Raw genomic sequence first — 18,377 nt, forward strand, 5'->3', positions numbered from 1 at the left:
CAATGAAAATGCTCAACTCAACCATGAATTATGTTTCTTTCTCTCATTATTTCTGTGTTCTGTAACTGTTTTAAATAAAAGAATGTTTTTAATGACAGGGCTGAAGCAAGTGATGAAGACAAATACTATTTCAAGTTACGTGTTTGCCATTACAACCACGGTAAAACCTGTTTGTCAAGTCAAAACAAGGCCAAAACAAATGTGTGCATCAACGACAGACAGGAGAGCGTACGCCATGATTGCATGACAGATATGTGGGCTTATGCACAATAAAGGCACACAGGGAACCTATTAGATCAGACCACAGAGAGGTACTTATGTGCGCTTATGAAATCAGTTGAGCACTGTATCACCGGTATGTGAAAGTTGCAGTCTGGTGTGAAGTCGCTTTCAGCCAGTAAAGCTGCACTCCACAGATAGCCAAGTAGAGATAAAAAAAAAAAAAAAAAAAGCTCTTTTCTGCCTCTTATTTAGGCTAGCGTGTCAATATTGTACTGTAAAGGTCCGCGTATTTAAGTTGCAGAGGATGCATGTTGTGTACAATAAGGAAAATATAATTGTCATTGATCTAATGTGCAATCTGTCGACATTTGTAATTTTGGGGTTCAAGAAGACTTTTGTTAGGGGACATCAAGATGCACTTGAGTGAGGAATTTCAAGTCAATCAGGCAGGTGTAAAGAGGGAGGGCACCATTTAAATTGTGTACATTTGGGGCTTTACAACAGGGCCACCATAAGGCAAACCGTCCAACGTACAGATTTGTGCGGGAAGTGTCGAGTTTAAAGCACTCTTAAGAAATCGAATAGGGCTATAACAGTATGTATCAACCTGAAATAATATTAAACTTTACTGTTACACAAAATTAAATATTTCACTTCCACGGGGTTGAGCACAAATTGAGGAGGGCCAAGACCTGCATGTATAAAAAGAATGATAATGACATTGAGGCACATGCCAGTCAAAATAATTGTTTAGGAACAAAATATAAGTCCATCATGAGATCTAATTGTGGACTAGAGTCCATAACCTCATGTGTCCACATCAACACAACCTACTTTTGGGGTTCGAACCTATGAATTGAGAATCACAACCACTCATTTACATAATCAATGCTTAAACCCACATCTCACCATACAACTCAAAAAATATTAGACGAAACTTGACACAAACGATAAAAGTTTTTTTTTTTTTTCAAATAGGTATTACGCAGCATGTGATCAGTGAATGTGTTTGTCTGGTTAGCTTCTGAGTATCACGGTTTACTTTAGGTGGGGCCCTGCTGAGGGTCCACGGTGGTGGGTGTGGTGACATCCTCTCTCCGCCCAGAGGTGTTTGTGTTTAGCCTAAACAACATTCCGTGTAAACGCCCTCTGACAACCCTTCCGGCGTCTACGTCACCGTCAGTCGTGCGTTATTAAAAGAATATCTGTTTCTCATATGTTTGAATCTATTTTTCTATCCTTAAGGGAGCTTACAAAAAAGTGAAAGCCCATTTGGCGATGCAAAATAGGATAGCGTGCGCGCTCGTGGAGCCCCTTCGCTGCGGCAGTTGCCAGGGGAGATAGGAGGGGAGGGGCTGTGATTGGCTGGAGTGGCTGTGTTGCCATGACGACGGCTAGGGGTTTGGTAGCGTTGCTGTGCGCTCTGTGATCCGCGCGCTGCGTGCATGGAGGAAGCAGCTGCTGATCTGATCTCTGACATTGTGCGACTGCGAGGCAGACATCCGAATAAACTGCGTACTGTCGCGTCTTTAAGCACGCCACACCGAGACCCGACGTACATGATTGTGAGTAGTCCACCCTCCTCCTGCTTTCTCGGTTTTTGTCTTAAGTCCGCGTGCGTTTGGAACATGTTTGCGAGGCGTGTGTTTCGGAGCGAGCTAAAAGTAAACGTGGTCAAGTGACTTTGCTCAGAGCGGCCAGCATGGCACAATAAGCGACAGCATGTGGCAGTTAGCTAACCTTACTTCCCCTCTCCTTTCCAAGATCCAACATTCAAGTGGCCAGCCTTTTATACTAAGCACATATTCTTGGCCGTGTCACGTTTATCGACATAAAATCGATAGAGTACTTAAAGTTGTTCCCTGCTAACGCTAGCGTTGGATTTACCCTCAGTGACCTACCGAGTGGCTGCTAAGGCTATTTCGCTTCGTGTTTGCTGTACTGGGTGAGCTAACGCATTCAGTTCTGGTAAAGTTGGGGAAATTATTTTTAACCGGTAATAAGTTACTCGGTAACGAGTCCGGTTTGTCGGGAAGTATTGTGTAATTGTACACGTCACTGCGCGTAACTTCATATTCCACGTTGTGTGTGACTGTCGGTGGTGATTCATCCCCTCTTTTATCATGTATTAGCCACTGTTTTCCTTTCTCGCTGTTAATTTTCACAACTACCTTTAATCTCTCAGCTATTCAATTTGACAGAAGTGTTACTTAACAGTAAATTTCGACAGGACTAAAGAATGTGAGGCTACATTGACTGAGCACATGATGTCAAGTCTTGTCACAAGATTGTCCCATATACTGAGCTCAAATGTTAGTTCCACGTAGTATTACTGCCTCTGTACTTCATATTATATTATTATATTAGCTGGAACCATCATACATTTCCTCCTTGCAATATGTGTGTTTGGAGAAGAAATGTTGTTATTCGGACTTTTGTTAAAGATCCAGTGATAAATCAAATGTAGAAAAAAGAGAGATAAAGGTAAATGAACAAAAAAGATGTTATCAATCTGCCATTACTTTATAGCCAGCGTTTCTATGGCCACAACCATCTGTTGTCTTCATTGTTGTTTGTAGTCCTTGCATGTATTCCACGTCTGTATGTACCGAGGCCTTTGCAGGGTTGGTACTCTTGCCCCCCAGAATAGCCGAGAGCCTGCTAACTTTACTAACATTCGTTACTATAAATAGGACTCTGCAATGTTGCTTTTGCTTATGCTCAATAGCTTTAATATTGGTCAAGCCCTGTAACAACAAGAGCAAAATTTAATTCTTTCTGTAAGTCAAGGCCACAGTAGTGACTAGGAGTTAAAAATACTTGCACTGAAATGAAAGCATGTACTAAAAATTGAGATTGCACTAGATGTTGCCAGTGCATTGATGTTCTTCAATCATTTACTTGCAAGTTAAATTACTAATTGTTGATGTTAGTTTTAAGACTAACAAGACAGCACTGCAAATCAGATTCTGTTAGGTAACATAATAGCAGCCTGCTTTTTAAAAATGAAAACCCAGATGGAAGACACTTCACATTGTATTTTCGTGGAAGCTGAAAAAAAGAGTTGGATTTAGTTTACCTTTGAAGTTTTATTTTGTTGAGTGCATCATGGAACACATATTTTAGCTACTCGTACAGCAATGACAAAACTAATGTCATTATAATGGGGGGGTTATTATATTAATCTAGCACCGTATACACCTTGGGATATTAGTTTTCATTTCAAAATCTCTGTCCGTATTTAATTCATTTCATACTCTATATGCTCTATAAGGGAGCAAGCTTCTGATGTACCCAAACTATTCAAACGACTAACTGCTTGTATTTTATCAAGGGCTATGATTGGCTCTTTATGACCAAGTGCGGGAGGCTGCATGCAGTTTGTGTCACGAGTAAGCATTCCATTATATGCTTTCTTTCTTGCCAGTTAAAAGTCAAGCTGAATACCATGCTCAAGCAAGAAGTTGTCGAGATATTTAAATCTTGTCCAAAATGCAGCATTTTGCTGGTGCGTAGCCGATGTCGGGGTATGGGCTCTACTTGCTGAACGGAATTCATTAGATTAGGGCAAAGTCCAGACCGTACTGATTTTGAGCTCAATTGGATTGGATTATGGACAGTCACGTTTTGTATTTGTGTTTGGACTGTTCTGTCACACAGCACTCATTGTTGGATATTTTACTCCAACAGAACACTACTGAGCTCAGCTGCGACAAACTTCTCTGGAACCCTTGTCGAAACCACACAATTCCCCCCCCCCACCCCCCAACGTTGAATACTTATTGGTTTCACTGTTCCAAGCAGTTGGTCCATTTCACTCCATCCGATGCGGGGATTGTGTGAAGAAATGTGATCAACGAGACAACATTTTCAAAATGCACTACCGGTATGAGCTCACTCTCAGCACCATCCTCTAATCTAAACTATGTATTTGTTGTTCCTATTGAGGCTAAAGTGCCATAGGAATTGCAGTTCAAAATGGTGGTGTGGTCATGTAATCAGTCTTATCACAGTATTGTGTACTCTGACCCCAAGTAAATGGAAGGTTGCGTCCTTTAAAATCCGCCATGTGCTTTGAAGGCATATGACTGACTAGAGTTTGGGAATTGTTACAAAGGCAGATAATTCTCATTCAGTGTACCATTTAAGAGTTTGAAGTATATTATATAAAGGTGCAAAACATTGCCACAAAAGAGAAATTACTATTATAGAACCTCTGGTTTTGTGAATAACAGCATTTGAAGCAAGGATTTGACTGAAAGCACTTGAAAGAATTGATAAATCAATTCTGGGTTTAAAAGGAGTAAGTGCAGTAATTTCATGTTCCAGACACTTAAAGGTCTGCTCATTTTGGGTGCCCCTATTATTTACAAAATACTTGTCCAGCTTCACTATGTGGGTCATCACTTGTTGGCTGGCTCACTTTTTAATCTTGTGTAATATGTGCGAATGTGGGGAAAAGAAAGCCTAGAAGCATCTGAATGTGAATTCAAAAAATAAAAAAATGAAGGCGGTACGTCATTAGGATGAAGGTGAAGTGCTTTTTCTCTTTTGTATTCCTAATTGCACTTTAACCAAGCCAAATTATATTCATCAAGAGGTGCCAAAATTCAACAACTTGAGGTGTCAATTACTTTAATAATCGAGAAATTGTTCAGAGCCATTGTTGAACATAAATTGTCCAAATCCTCTAATTTCAGCCTAGCAACATAGTAACTATTCTTTGATTTCTGTACTCCACCATGAAAGCAGACCGACTATCTTTTGTGTTTAATTCAGGCATATTTTATCTTAATCATAATAAGACATTTATAAATATCAGCTTTTACTCTGGAAAACAATAACTGAAGTACAACAATTTATGTGGTGTATTATTTTCTAATTTGTTGTTTAGTTGTTTTTATAACTAAACAATATCAAATACACAGCAATCATTAGTTGATAACGAATAATCAGAAAAAATGCTTTTGGAAACTCAAATTATTGATTCTGAAAATGATTGTATGAGTTTATTCAATAAAAAGCTACTCGAATACTAAAGTATTAAAAAGCTGCAGGCTGCCCTACAGCTCCCCGTTATATTGTCATAACTTAAAGATTTGAATCTTGAGGAGTGCTGTAATGTTAAATGGACCAGTCCCATCTTTCTTGGATCATTCAACATCATCATCTCCGTCTGACACTTTGCAAGCTGACTCTGATGTTAGACAAAAGCCAGCATCGAGAAAAGTGCGTCGCCAAAGTTTTACAATTTAGACTTTAACAGATTGCTTACATTAGTTATGCACATATAACTTGATTGGGAGTAGCACCTCATCCCCCTCCACTCTCGCTTCTTCCTGACTGGTGGATGCGAGACGCTGCTGATTAGGGCACGCCTCACTGACAGCAGTGATGTGACCGTTTCCTTGATTGAGTCGAAGGCAAGAAGAGAAACACAATGGGTCTTTGTCTCATCACCCCGGGCGTAATTAACAGGGTTTATTTAATTGACAGTGCGACGTTATACCCAGGCAGGATTTGGCAGCTTTTGTGCAACTAGTTTGCTTATTCTAGCACTGCTGGAGATGTTATGTTATGAAAGTACAAAAAGAAATCTTTATCCTCGTTTTTTAAACCAAAACATGCAAACGTGTTGAAAACATAAATAACAAACCGATGAATTTTTTGGAAGGCTGTAGACCCGAGCTGACAACAGTCCAAAAGAAAATAGCACGGCAATGCTCGTTGTTTGCGGTATTTGGAGGTGTATGAGATTGTGGTGGGAGGAGGGTTTCCAGACGAGACGGGTGCGTGACCCTCGAGATAAGGTTTCAGTGTTTGCTTGGAGGCTGGTCTGTCTGTGCTTTGGAAAACTAACCTCTGATTAGAGTCAAAGTGCAGTTTGAAACTATAAAGTCTGTGCCCAACTCAATCTTTCCTGTGTTACTTTTGTTTGCCTGTGTGTGACTTACAGGCCCGTGTGTTTGCTAGCATTGTGTAAACGTTTGCCCTCTTGTTGCGCCAGTTCACTCTTGGTGGTGAGCTGGCCCGACTCGGAGTGCTCTCTGAAAATGGACTTCCTCAACGGGCAGGAGGTGTTTCCTTCCCTCCTGGTCGTCTGTAGTTGCGTTGTGAATATTGAGAGATTAGAAATGGGAGGGGGTGGAGAAAGAGACAAAACAACTGCTTCTTTGTGTGTGAGCAAGCTTTTTTTATTCACTCTTACCACCATCACAGAGTGGATTGTTTTAATCTACGTAGTAGATTTTTATTTCCAAATAAAATTGTATACTTCATAAGTGTCGTGAGAGGAGCCCTCTCTGATTGTTTTAAAGCATACAGAGCAGCGTTACACTCCAATCGTCTAATTCAGGTTTTTATTCACAGGATAGGCTGAAACATCACGGAGGGTTTCAAATAACAGCCATTGGGGTTTTTGCGACACACCTTTGTGTACCAAGAAGTGGAACTGGTTTGTGTCGACTGGTTTAGTTAGTAGCCGTGATCAGGGTGTGGTTCAGCGGTCTATAAACGCAAGCATCGGTTCTAAAATTAATTTCCTTAAAATCCTATCTTGTATAGCTATATAATGAGAAACTATGCGTGAAGTATGCACTCACTGGAACTTAGCAGCATGTCATCCAGGTTGGCTGCCGCTTTTCCCGCCCCTCTTTGTCAGACAGGTTTTGTGGAGAACAGCGCGAGACTGCTGTCCTCAGCAGTTTCCGCCTGTATTGATCTCCCCACATCAGCTCTCTCTTCATGCACAGACATGAGCGCAACCGCTTCCCTCACCACGCAGGCTGCCGTGGCAACTGATTCCTGAAAGTCAGATCTGCTTGCCTGAGATCATCGCTGACAGGGCCGCCGTGGTCTCCCGTTTACGTTCTGCCGTCCATGCGACACGTCAGTGTGCTTGATCCGCCACTTAAAGCTAGCAGTGTGTCTTTGTGTCATTTTTGAATAGGCTAAGTGCTTAACGGGATAAAAGAGCATTTTGAAAGGGGGGTGGTAAAATTGCCTCGGCACCTGCTGTTCGTCCCCGCCTGTTTGCACATGAATATGATGCGGCTCATGGCACGCGGGGCTATTTTAACTTGCAGATGAGCCATCAGGTCAGCGCCATTCCAGCTTTGGTGTATTTTCAACGATGACCTGCAGTCAACAGGCAAGGTCCATTCATCGCATTGGCTTCACTCTTATAACATTGATGGTTGGAGTCTGACCTTCCTCTAAAGGGGTTTGAAAAGAGTCGTGTTTACATTCAAATCTCAGTCCTCTTGGAGGTACCAGTCAGGAACTATGGGAGGTCGAGACTAAGATGAAAAGTGGTCAGTGTTCTGACTCTTTAACCAGGCCATGACTTGTTTTCTTCTCCAAGTAACAGGTTTTCCTTCTTGAAAACAAATGTCAACAGAATTTAGTCACAATTTTGGCACCATGCCTGTGCCACGTGGTTGACTGTCACCTTAATGGCTGTCAGTGGAATGTTTTGGGTAAGGTAATTCGTATGCCATGATTACCCGTTGATTGGAAAGAGCAGTCTCAATCAGGACATCACTGTTTATCAGTAAGTAGAATTATCCAATTTGTAGGAGCAGTTCCTTTAATTTTCGAGTCTATTTTAGGATTTCTACATGTGTCCTCAGGCCGCCGACTCATTAGCTTAGGTAGTAACGTGATAGATATGCAAACTCGAAAACCAGCTACTTTTAAGTCATAAATGTTTAGAAGAATGATTGTTATATTCCTCATAGGCTTTAGAAGCTTGTTACTCACTATATTGTAAAATGACTTGCACACCTTAGGGTTGAAGTGAAAAAAAAAAAAAAGTGTGGGAGGTCAGTATTGGAAAGAACATGCCTTAAAACATCAGATCAGAACCCCAAAAATTTGATTGAGGCATCACGAGTAAAAAGTAAAAGTAAAAACAGTACAGTAATGCAGAAAAACTCAGACATATTATTAGATTAATTTTAACCAAACATCCATATTGATAAAGCAAAACCAGAACGGATTATTTGCATTTCCATTCCTCTCAATAAGAAATACTACCTCACTTTATGAACATTTTGGGTTTTAAACTGAGCCACTGAACAAAATAAATTCATAACCGTGTTAAATAAAGAATAAATAAATAAAAGATGATCATCAAGTTCCCGTCAAAACTATATGATAGCATTCTTGGAAGTGTACCTCCCCATCTTTATAAATAATACACATTGATGCATCACAAAACTGCAATCTGCACAGATCCAATCGATCAATCCTATGCGTGCTGAAAAAAAAGCCTGCTTGACAGAGGTATCAAATCCATTGCAAGAATCCTAAAAGATGGAATAACCCATGATTCAATCCAAAGAAAATTGTAATTTTCGTTTGTTCCATCACACTCATTAAGGGCTCAATGGTAATTTTCTAAATGCCCCTTTTCTTTCATTCTTGTTACCACTGGCTGACATTGACTTGTGTATGCACGTGCATACACTCTCTCTCCCGCCTCGTTCTACGGCCAAACACTCTTTGGTCTGACCCAATTCCTGTCTTGTCACATAAATGAAAAGAAACGCCTATCTGACAGATTATACTATGTCCCCTTGCATGGCTCCGTTGGTTCACATTCACACATCACCGCACTCAAGAAGCATCTGCTGTCCACAGTCAGGTGCTGCGGCATTTCCTGTGTTGTAATATGTTGGAGACAGCCAGCATGGATTACTCATTTGTGAAATTTCTGCACTTAATTGAAAGGACGGCGTGGTTGTCATGGTGACGCCCAAGACTTAGAGCTTGTTGTGAGCTGAGCCCAAGATTAATCTCTTTGTACACTTGGCTTCACCAGCGTACAATGCGCTTATTTGTATTTGTTTGGGGAATACATTCAAGCATAAAATAGATGTTAATATTAACGGAGGGCACAATACGACTGACGTTTTCAGGGAAGGCCAAATTTCACATTACCAGCCTGAATCCTGTATGTATGGGGAATTTGTAAAAAAACTGAGCCAAACACATTTTTTTGCTGCTGTCGGTGAAAAGCAACAAGAGCTATTGCTTCCTTTTCAGCTGTTTTCACTGTTACACTGATCAAGCAATTTAAAGGAAAATATGTCTACTTTGCTTTTACCAAGGCATTTTTATTATTGTGCTTTCGAGGAATGGAAAACTGTTGGTTGCTTCAAGGTCTCATTTAATATACTTTGGTTCAATCTACAGTAATTTACATTAGTTTGCAAAATTTCCTTTAAATTGTAAGAGAATAAGAAGACTTCCAGGACTGTACACTTTTCCTAATCCTGAAAGTGACAAATTGCAACTTGATTCTTGCATAATGTGGATAAGCCTGTAACGAGCCTTGCGCAGTAAGGTGGAGGCAGTCATTTGATTCCAGCAGTCAATGGCGGGTTTCATGCTCATTTACACATAACGAGCAGCAGGGTCTTGCCTGAAATGAGGTGGGCGTCAATAAGTGGAGTCTTAAGTCCGCTCAGTTGCTTGAGAGGATCTCATTGAAAGTCCTTGGCTAAAGTCAAGGGGCGGAGAGCTAAGAGGCTCTCCGTCCTTGCCAAGCGTGGAGGAGAATGGCTTGGAAGTACAGTTGAGATGCAAAAGAAAGACCACAAGTATGCTTGGCTCCAAGAAAGACAATGTGTCCAGTAACGGCAACTTTAAAAGTCTTTCTGATTAATCATGTGAAACCTAATTGATTAAATCTCCTCTTTTTCTGCAGACCTCTTTGATTTAATGGGTCCAATTATTGGGATGTCACCAGACAAGAAAACGGAAATTCCGGGTATGCAAGAAGAGCGGACATGGCTTCGAGGTGTTTGTGGAGTCGGAACACTGCCCGAGGCGGAGTGCGCTTCCAGCCCCCTTGCGACCAGCGTGGACCGAGCCGGCGGTGCCGAAGACGAAGAACTCACCAACCTCAACTGGCTTCATGAGAACCTGCTTCAGAACTTCACGTTGGGAGGTCCTGAAGCGCAACCCAGTGGGAGCCCTCTCTTTGACATCGAAGGAGACTACGGATCCAACCAGGGAACTTCATCCTCGTCCACAGCCTCAAGTCACAGTAGGGGTAGAGAGCGGGACTCCTTGAAGTCCAAGCCCCCTTTTTCTTTTTCGCTCCTCATTTACATGGCCATTGAGCAGTCTCCCAGCAAATCTTTACCCGTCAAAGAAATCTATGGCTGGATTCTTGAGCACTTCCCTTACTTCTCCAATGCTCCCACCGGATGGAAGAACTCGGTGCGTCACAATCTCTCCCTGAATAAATGCTTCCGCAAGGTCGAAAGGAGTTTAGGAAAGGTATGTCTTAAAGCAGCTTTTACACACTTTCAGTCAAGCACGGTCCAATTTGATCTCATCATTATACTATGCTTTTGTTACGTTATGTTGTATTTAAAATTTCAGTTGCCAAAATAATTTATTCAGCAATCCCTAAATAGTGTGGCTGATGTGACAAACATGTAGGTCTGCCACATAATGGCCTCTACAGCGATAAGACTGGAATTTCATCCAGGTCATAGCTACAAAGGAAATGCAAACAAAGCACAGTATTTTGTATGCGCAAGGTATGCAACTCTAGACCCAGAAATTGAGCGAATGAAGGTTGGAAAAGTCCTCGTATCATTGTCATCCCAAGGCAAAGTGATTGTTAAGGAGCCATTTATCACGGCGCTCTATTAAGCAGTGTAGATCGAGTAAATGTAGAAAACTCTTATCAGTATATTTACAAATATTTTAATTTTCTTGGCTATCTAAATCCAGTTAACTTGATTTAGACGACAGCTATGTCCGCAAAAAGGTGATTATTTCAAATCATGTGGCTAAGTGGGACACTAGAAATTGAAGTGAGTGCTGGTGCTATGGTCTGCAATAAACCAAATCTCTGTTAGAGAAACAAAATATTCAGCCTTGCTGTGTGATAGGATAAGAGACATTGGTTAAGTCTAAAAACGGTGAGTCATAATGTGTAGTAAAACAACGCCTTGGTCCCCTATGATGGAAAAAAAAAAAGCCTGGTTGTGATATTCAAACTGTGACGCAATAATTTATCAGTTTTTGATTTTCTAAGCAACAAATAAGTATAGTTGTTGACTCGATAGCTGGTAGAGCGCTCATGCTCCATAGTAGAACGTTTGCTCGTATCCAGTGTTGGCCCAATTTGTGACACAAACTGTGTTACGTAGATCCAGATAGGGACACAATGGTTGCCATATTGAGCTTCAGTATGAGTTTGGACCAGTAGAACCCGTAGTGCCAGGTCTGTACATAGCTACAATGTGCTATTTTTCCACCACCGTAGGAGATAGGGGCAGGTTAGCACTCTGCGAGGTGCAACACGGAGTAGCGCAAGTCGCTCAGCATGCAGGTGCACAGTGTGAGCACTTCGTCTGCTGACAGATCAGCGGCAGTTTCACATGACACTGGCTGGTGGTTTCCGTTGCCATGGAGACATTTCCTTCTTCCTGCATCGGGGACGGGCTTGGTAATGTGAGTCAAGGTTATTCTCCACCCTCCCTCGCTTGCTCCCTCAGACTGGGCAACAACACAGCACCATCAGATAATATGACAGTTAACACACTCCCGCACACATCACCAACAGACAGTCGGAGCAGTGTGCGCAGCGTGTGGAGGAACTTTGTTCACGAGAAGAAACGCTGTGAAAATGAGACAATCAGTGTGTGTTTTTCACCAGATTGAATATGAATGCGGGATTTTCTATAGGGGGACAATTGGCCTCAAAATAATTCTTTCTAGTAAATATGAGTCCTCTCATTACATGGATCGCTAGAAGCAAGATAAACAAAGCAAGGAAGCCCGTGTTCCTTTGGGTTTGCCGTTACTTGAAATGATAGCAGCAATAAGTTTAGTTGTTATTAACAGGGTCAAACATTTTATTTATCTAATTAACTGTTATTTATTCACTTAAGGTAATTGATCCTCTTGAGGCTGCTTACAGCAGAGTAAAATAAAGGATGTTGACTCTTGATAGTCTCCCAATGTTTCACTATCATTGCAGGCCAGTGGAAAAGGTTCTCTGTGGTGCGTCGACCCAGAATACCGCCCCAACCTGATCCAAGCCCTTAAGAAGCAGCACTTTCCCGCCGCACATGCCTTCTGCACACCACCCGCCTCCCCGCCCAGGTGACCTATCTTCATTCCCCACAGTAAATTGTGACAGGATGTGACGATGCAGGAAATTGTTCTCAGACCATCAAGTCGGACCATCACTCCGAGTTAAATGGTCTTAGTTCTTTGAAATTGAAGATGCTTTTTATGGTGTCATTTTGATGGCTTTTATAGCAGTGGCTAGTTCTTCAAGCACACTTTTGAAATTCAAGTATGATACAGTGCTTGATGTTTCTTTGCTTTTTTTTCTTTAATCTCTCCTGCAGTGCCTCCTCACCCCCTCGCCATCTCTTTCTGCAAGGTTGCTCATTTAAAGGTGAGGCAGAGCTCTCTTGGTTTTTGTACGCTCACGTGCTTTACAGCTTTGTGAATCCACCGTAGTGTGCTTGTCAATGTATCGCAATTGTGACGCGTTTGTGCATTTCAGTCACAGAACATCCAGCATCTTGTCCCCTCCCCACCCCTCGCAATTCTTAGTTTGATTTATTACTTTGAAGTCATTGATGCCTCATGTGGTCCATTCGATGCCTCAGCTATAGCTCCCCACTCACTCTGCCTCTTAGATTTGTAACCTTGACAACAGGCAGAGTTTCCGTTGGTGCTGAGTGTGGAGCACTCAATCTTGCTGTAATCATTAATAATTTAGAGCCCCAGAAGTGAGCCATGAGGCTTTTAGACACTTTGTCAGGTCTGAGAAGATCGGATGCATTCTTCCTATCAGCGGCATGTATTTATCCTCTGCTTTGTTTTGATGAATATTTGTTTTGCCCAATCCATTCCATCGGCATTTTTAGGTCACTTCAAGTGGTACGCAGAACCCGTTAAACCTTGCTATGGCTTGCAGTTCCATCATGGGGCGGGCAGGTTGGGACGGCGTTAGCGTCAAAGAACCAAGAAAATAAACAAGGAGCATTTGGCATTTTACACTACCGATTTAAAAATTCCTTGCTTATCAATCAATGACTTTTGCGACCCTTTTCAAACTTTGCGGCTCGGTGGAAATGAGCAATGTTAAAAGGGACCGAAGCGCCCCGCTCGCTGCCTTGCTCTCACACCTTAGCACTGACAGTCATGCATGTTCTCTCCTCTTCCAGAGTCTGATATTGATGCTGCCACTGCCATGATGCTCTTAAACTCTGCCCCAGGGCACCACGTTGACCCATGTAAGAGAATCCAACAAGCAACCATATGTTCACCCTCCTCACATAACATCCACCTCATTGCTTTAAGTGTTTTTTATTTGTCTGCTGATTCAGTTGGACATACGTACTTCTCATCTGTGTTCATAATGCTATGGTATATGTTTGATTCATTTAACGTGAGGACATTTGGTATGTGGCTAATGATAGAAGATTATTGAAAAAAATTATAATCGTTATTAACAATAGAAATGCTATTAGAATTTTGAAGGTGCTTTATAGTATTTGGTTAATTGATTATTAGAAATTTCATTGATTGGTGATTAATTACTCGTTGAAGTAAGTGAGGTGAAACGGCAACAGCAAAATGGACAACGGTTGATTTGGTCTCAATTAAGCTGTGGTCTACTGAAGGAGGACATGAGGTTGTCAGTTATGGCAAGTTGAGCTACATGTAAGAAGACTTCCACTGTGACACCACTCCCAGGGGCAGTGTTAATTCACTCAGTCCAACTCAAACAGTAAAAATGGAGTTCCAAAGATTCAGATTCTCTGATTTAACCCCCGTCACGGCATTTACATGTACCAGTCGATCGAGGAACTCCGCTGCACATTGTTGATTAGAATGTATTTAATGCACAGTTTATTATTTCAATAAGCCAGATGCAAGCGGCTTGTAAACTGTTGGTTTTCCCTCATCACTTTTTGCTACATCTGCTCTCGGCAGGCAATTCTGACGGCCCACTGGACCTCTCCAGACCCGACTCGGTCCTGGTGAGCAGTGATCCAAAGCAGGACCACAACTACAGCAGCGTCGCCCTGCAGCGCTGCTCCTCCCGGTCTTCCTCGTCCTCCCTTTCCTCCTTAGATGAAGGAGGCTGCGAGCGCAGGCAGTCCCGCCGTGCTGGCAGCGAGGGCTTCCACAGCGACGAGGACTCTGACCTCTGGGATGAGAGGGGCGTCAACCAAACGCAGCGCTGCCCGCCCGCCATCAAATGGCCTGCTGGCAAAAGGCCGCGGCGTGAGGTCAAGCCAGAGCTGGATGAGGAGCTTAAAGAAGCCGCTGGTTCTTTGCTGCACCTGGCGGGTATACGCAGTTGCACGGAGGGCTCCAAACGCAATGTCAAGAGCACAAAACTTAACAGGAAATAAAGATAACCCTTCATCAGACTCTGGACCCTGTGAACCCTCACCTCTGACCCACCCCCAGTCGCGTGTCCCGCTGTGCCTCCTTCTCCTTTTCTCATCTCGTGTCTTGGCCGTTTTGAGCCTCTCTTTCGTTGTTTGTTTGGGATATCTCTGTCCAATGAATCAAATGGCAATAGTATTGTTCACACAGGAGAACGAAGCCATAATGAGACTTTTGCAACTCGGGGGCGGTCACAGCATATTTGGGGGGGGCTGAGCGACGGAGAACAGACTCAATCCAAAACGACCTGCCTGCTTCTGTCGAAATAGACGATGGTGACTCAAGATTTTCTTTTTCCTGTGAAAAATGGAAAACATTTTTTCTAACTCAAAGCGTTGCATGCTTCCTCCTCAAACTTGTATCCTCTTCCAAGTGAGTCTGTATATGACGCGAACGAGTGCATGTTTGTAAAAGACAAAATCTAACCTCCTGGTGTTGCGCGTTTTCCCCTTTTGTGCTAACAAAAAAAATAATACGGCACGGTTTTAAAACGTGTGCTCTACACCTCTTGAGAGAGAGATGCAATAATGAATCCACAACCTTAACTTTTTCACGTCATTTAATATTGTGACTTTTTCCACCCCAGAGATATGCTGGTTAAGATGCAATTAAGCAAATGAATGAGATAGCGTTATTGTCTTGTTACGCCGTAAACATGAGGATTAGCAAATTGCGGAATTAGTATTTACTCTGCCACTGCCAAATTTTACTTGCAAACTTTGTCACTTCGCCTTGTTGTCAATCACTTTCATCCAAGTGTTTTACACTTACGGCACACTTGGCTGTGTGTGCAACGGATTTCCTCGACTACTTTTCCTTTTTTTGTGTGTGTTTTCTTCAGTCTAAAACTGAAGGTGAGACAAGAGGGTCAGTTACTCTTATGTTGAAAAAACAGTGGCCATGCTGCTTGACCCTTGTGGGCGGGATGCTAAATAACCACTGGTTCTTGCACCATTTACTGCAGTTTATTTTTTGTTAAAATCCAGCGGGATGCCTGTCTGATTTGGGAGAGTTGAAGTCGAGCTTGTTTAAAGCACGATAAACCCGACGGTACAGTCACGGTTGGACATAACTGGAATCCTTATGATGTGAGCTGCTCTCGTGATTTGACCCCAACTTCCGGTCGGCCACTCGTGTTCCTCTCGCTGCGCTTCCTCCTTAAAACAAAATAAGGAAGTACAAAACCCCTTCACGCTGTGAAATGTGGTGCTTACTGTCTGCTGATTACTTTCGGCTCACTGTGGGAGGTTACAAGGCAAGCTGCATTTGACATTTGGGTTTTTCAAATCAAAAGTCCTTAACAATATGAGGAAAATGCGCACAATAGCTTCTCATCCCACATAATATTTAAAAAACAAAAGTGCCACAATGTGTTTTTGGTGGCTTTAAGTATAGCCTATGTTGTCATTGCCAAACATTTTACTGTGCCACTGATGTAAAACTGCAAGGGGCCATGGTTGCTATGTTTCCCTGTTGCCACAATATAATTCTAGATTGTCACGACTTGTTGTCCAAAGTGTCTGAAGCGCTTTAACAGGAAATGTAGTAAGTGGACTCTGGACACATCCTATCCTTTGGTTTATTTTGACCACTTTATGGTTCGGATCTGCTGCTGCAGACGTACAGTAATTCTTGCATACACTGGTCTTATTTTGCTGTGAAAGAAGAACAAATTAATTGTTCGTGAATCTTTACCTTATTTATAACTTTAATTTATCGGGTGGAAACGCCATCAAACACTGGTCATCTGAAAGGAGAATGACGAGGCACATTTAATTTCTTTTTTCACATAAGTATTTTTTTTCTTGTTCTGCTTTGATTTCACAGCAATACAGCCTATTTTCCCCTCTTTCCATGTGTTAAGTATTTTTGCCAATTGTCTATAGAGCGGGTGTTTTTATTTTTGTTTATTTTGGAAATTTAACTATGACTGCCAGATTTTCTTTGCTTTTTGTTAGCCTGGATAGAAAATGTTGATCAACATTCATACAGAACCTTTCTTTTGCTGCCAAAATTGATGTACAAACTGGGGTGGTGCAAAATGTCACATTTCCCTCTTGTGTTGTTGAATTTCTGATTTAATCATTTTACATTTTTGTCTTTATGTGTACTTTTTTTTTTAAACTTGAGCTAACTACAAAAAAAAACTACTGCCACTCATTAGTCATGCTTCCAAGACTTGTGAATAATTATGATTGTCACTGGAAAATTGGAGCAGACCCATGCGGTCCCCCAGGCTGCTTGTGTAGTTGCAGACCCTCAGCCCGTTTTGAGGACTGGGGATCCGGTCCGAGAGCAATTAAGGCCTCAGACGAAGCCCATAACATTTAACCCACAATCCAAATAATAGATCATTTATATTGTGCTATATGATAAGAAACATTTGTTTGATTTTAAGATCAGTTTTATTCTTGAATTTGATATGGCCCTTGGAGGATACTGTAAAACCTGATTTGGCCTCTGAGCACAAAAAGGTTCCCCATCCCGATAGAGTTCTCACTCATTCTTTTTGTAGCACTTGTCAAAAGAAGGTTCTGTTGCTCTCAGTAAAACAATACACCATGTTGGGCCGCCACAAATTTAACGCCACTCATGACACCGGTTGCTCTGTTGCTTGTCAGCTTTTATTAAATATCGGTCATGTGGTTCTCTGAATTATGTTGCAGCTCTGTATGGGTATGATTAAGTTGCCTTGGTTTAAAAAAAGAAAAAAAGAAACACAACAAAAAAACTGCCAGCCCAGTATCAGTTTGTGTCTGCCATGGCTTTCGGACCGGCGCACATTTTTGGTTTTTGTATGCTAACCTCTGTTGATAAAATGTTTATAAGATTTATTTTCGCCAAAGATATGCAATTGCATTATATATGGTATTACAAAACTATTAATAAAAACCTGTTCTTCTTAGCACTGTGAGCACTTTTTTTTAATTTTTTTATTCTGGTTCACCACCAGTGTATTAATAGTCAGTCTACACTTCCTACATTTCTGATCAATGTTACCACCTGCTGTGGTTACCAGAGCACTCGTAGAAGCTAATCATAGCCCATTATTCAACTATAACTACTCATTCATGTGGTAGGCTTTTCAGTTTTCACATTAGCATGTCACAGCTGGCAAATATTTCCCACCAAGTCTGGCTGTTTTAGTCGTGTTTTGACTGCACAATCTGTGATCAGCACCACGTGTGTGACTCCTCCGCCACACACTGCCGCCTTCATCCTACTTGTCTTTTTCACTCTTCCAACATGGCAGACTGCCAGAATTGCACCTCGCATTAATGCGGACCGTGCCGGAGATGCCTATATCATCATATGTCCTCAACACATTCTTTGCTATAAGTTGATTTGTCATAGAAGACTGAGGGATGAGCACGGCGGTGACCTAGTACTGTACAAGAGCCTCAGGCCCATTGGTGCTGCACTATTGTTCAATAGAGTCCTGTGTGTGGACTGGAAGTTGGGAGGTGGGGGCTTCTCCCTACTGACTGCCTCAATTCAGCTGGAAATCAGAGCAGCATCACCTCCCCCCCTCCCACATGGCCTTAGCAACCACGCCACGCCGACAGTTGCCAGGCAACCAGACAATGCTGGAGCCACTGGCTGCAGTGTGTGTTGAGTTTTCCACGTACAAAAGTGGCAAATGATGCTTCTTATGTTGGTGAAGAATATTCACTTCTTTATGTGACTACTTGTGAAGCATACACTGAGAT

General features: G+C 42.0%; 1 protein-coding gene across 4 annotated transcripts; it reads left to right on the forward strand.

Annotated features, from left to right (window-relative positions):
* Positions 1-1,603: 1,603 nt before the first annotated feature.
* Positions 1,604-17,572, forward strand: foxn2a (forkhead box N2a). 4 transcript variants are annotated; one of them, XM_088385344.1, is made up of 7 exons: positions 1,604-1,787; positions 3,913-4,108; positions 9,935-10,512; positions 12,230-12,354; positions 12,606-12,655; positions 13,434-13,502; positions 14,206-17,572. In XM_088385344.1, the coding sequence occupies exons 3-7, from the start codon at positions 9,949-9,951 to the stop codon at positions 14,628-14,630; spliced, it is 1,233 nt and encodes a 410-aa protein (XP_088241470.1). In that variant the 5' UTR covers positions 1,604-1,787; positions 3,913-4,108; positions 9,935-9,948; the 3' UTR covers positions 14,631-17,572. The 4 variants fall into 4 exon arrangements, with proteins under 4 accessions (XP_088241470.1, XP_088241469.1, XP_088241473.1 ...); XM_088385343.1 differs by lacking the exon at positions 3,913-4,108 and having other exon boundaries at positions 1,607-1,787; XM_088385347.1 differs by lacking the exons at positions 1,604-1,787; positions 3,913-4,108 and adding an exon at positions 1,945-2,002.
* Positions 17,573-18,377: the final 805 nt, after the last annotated feature.

Source organism: Syngnathus floridae, chromosome 9 (assembly GCF_059516105.1).
Source record: "Syngnathus floridae isolate MCC-2025c chromosome 9, RoL_Sflo_1.0, whole genome shotgun sequence".
In the NCBI taxonomy this organism is placed as follows: Eukaryota; Metazoa; Chordata; class Actinopteri; order Syngnathiformes; family Syngnathidae; genus Syngnathus; species Syngnathus floridae.

What these genes read in the sequence shown, in the direction of transcription:
- foxn2a (XM_088385347.1), top strand. Translation starts at nt 1,945, where the DNA reads ATGTGGCAGTTAGCTAACCTTACTTCCCCTCTCCTTTCCAAGATCCAA. An exon ending in TCGAAAGGAGTTTAGGAAAG is followed by an intron (nt 10,513 to 12,229) that starts GTATGTCTTAAA and finishes CTATCATTGCAG; the next exon opens with GCCAGTGGAAAAGGTTCTCT. An exon ending in AGGGCACCACGTTGACCCAT is followed by an intron (nt 13,503 to 14,205) that starts GTAAGAGAATCC and finishes TGCTCTCGGCAG; the next exon opens with GCAATTCTGACGGCCCACTG.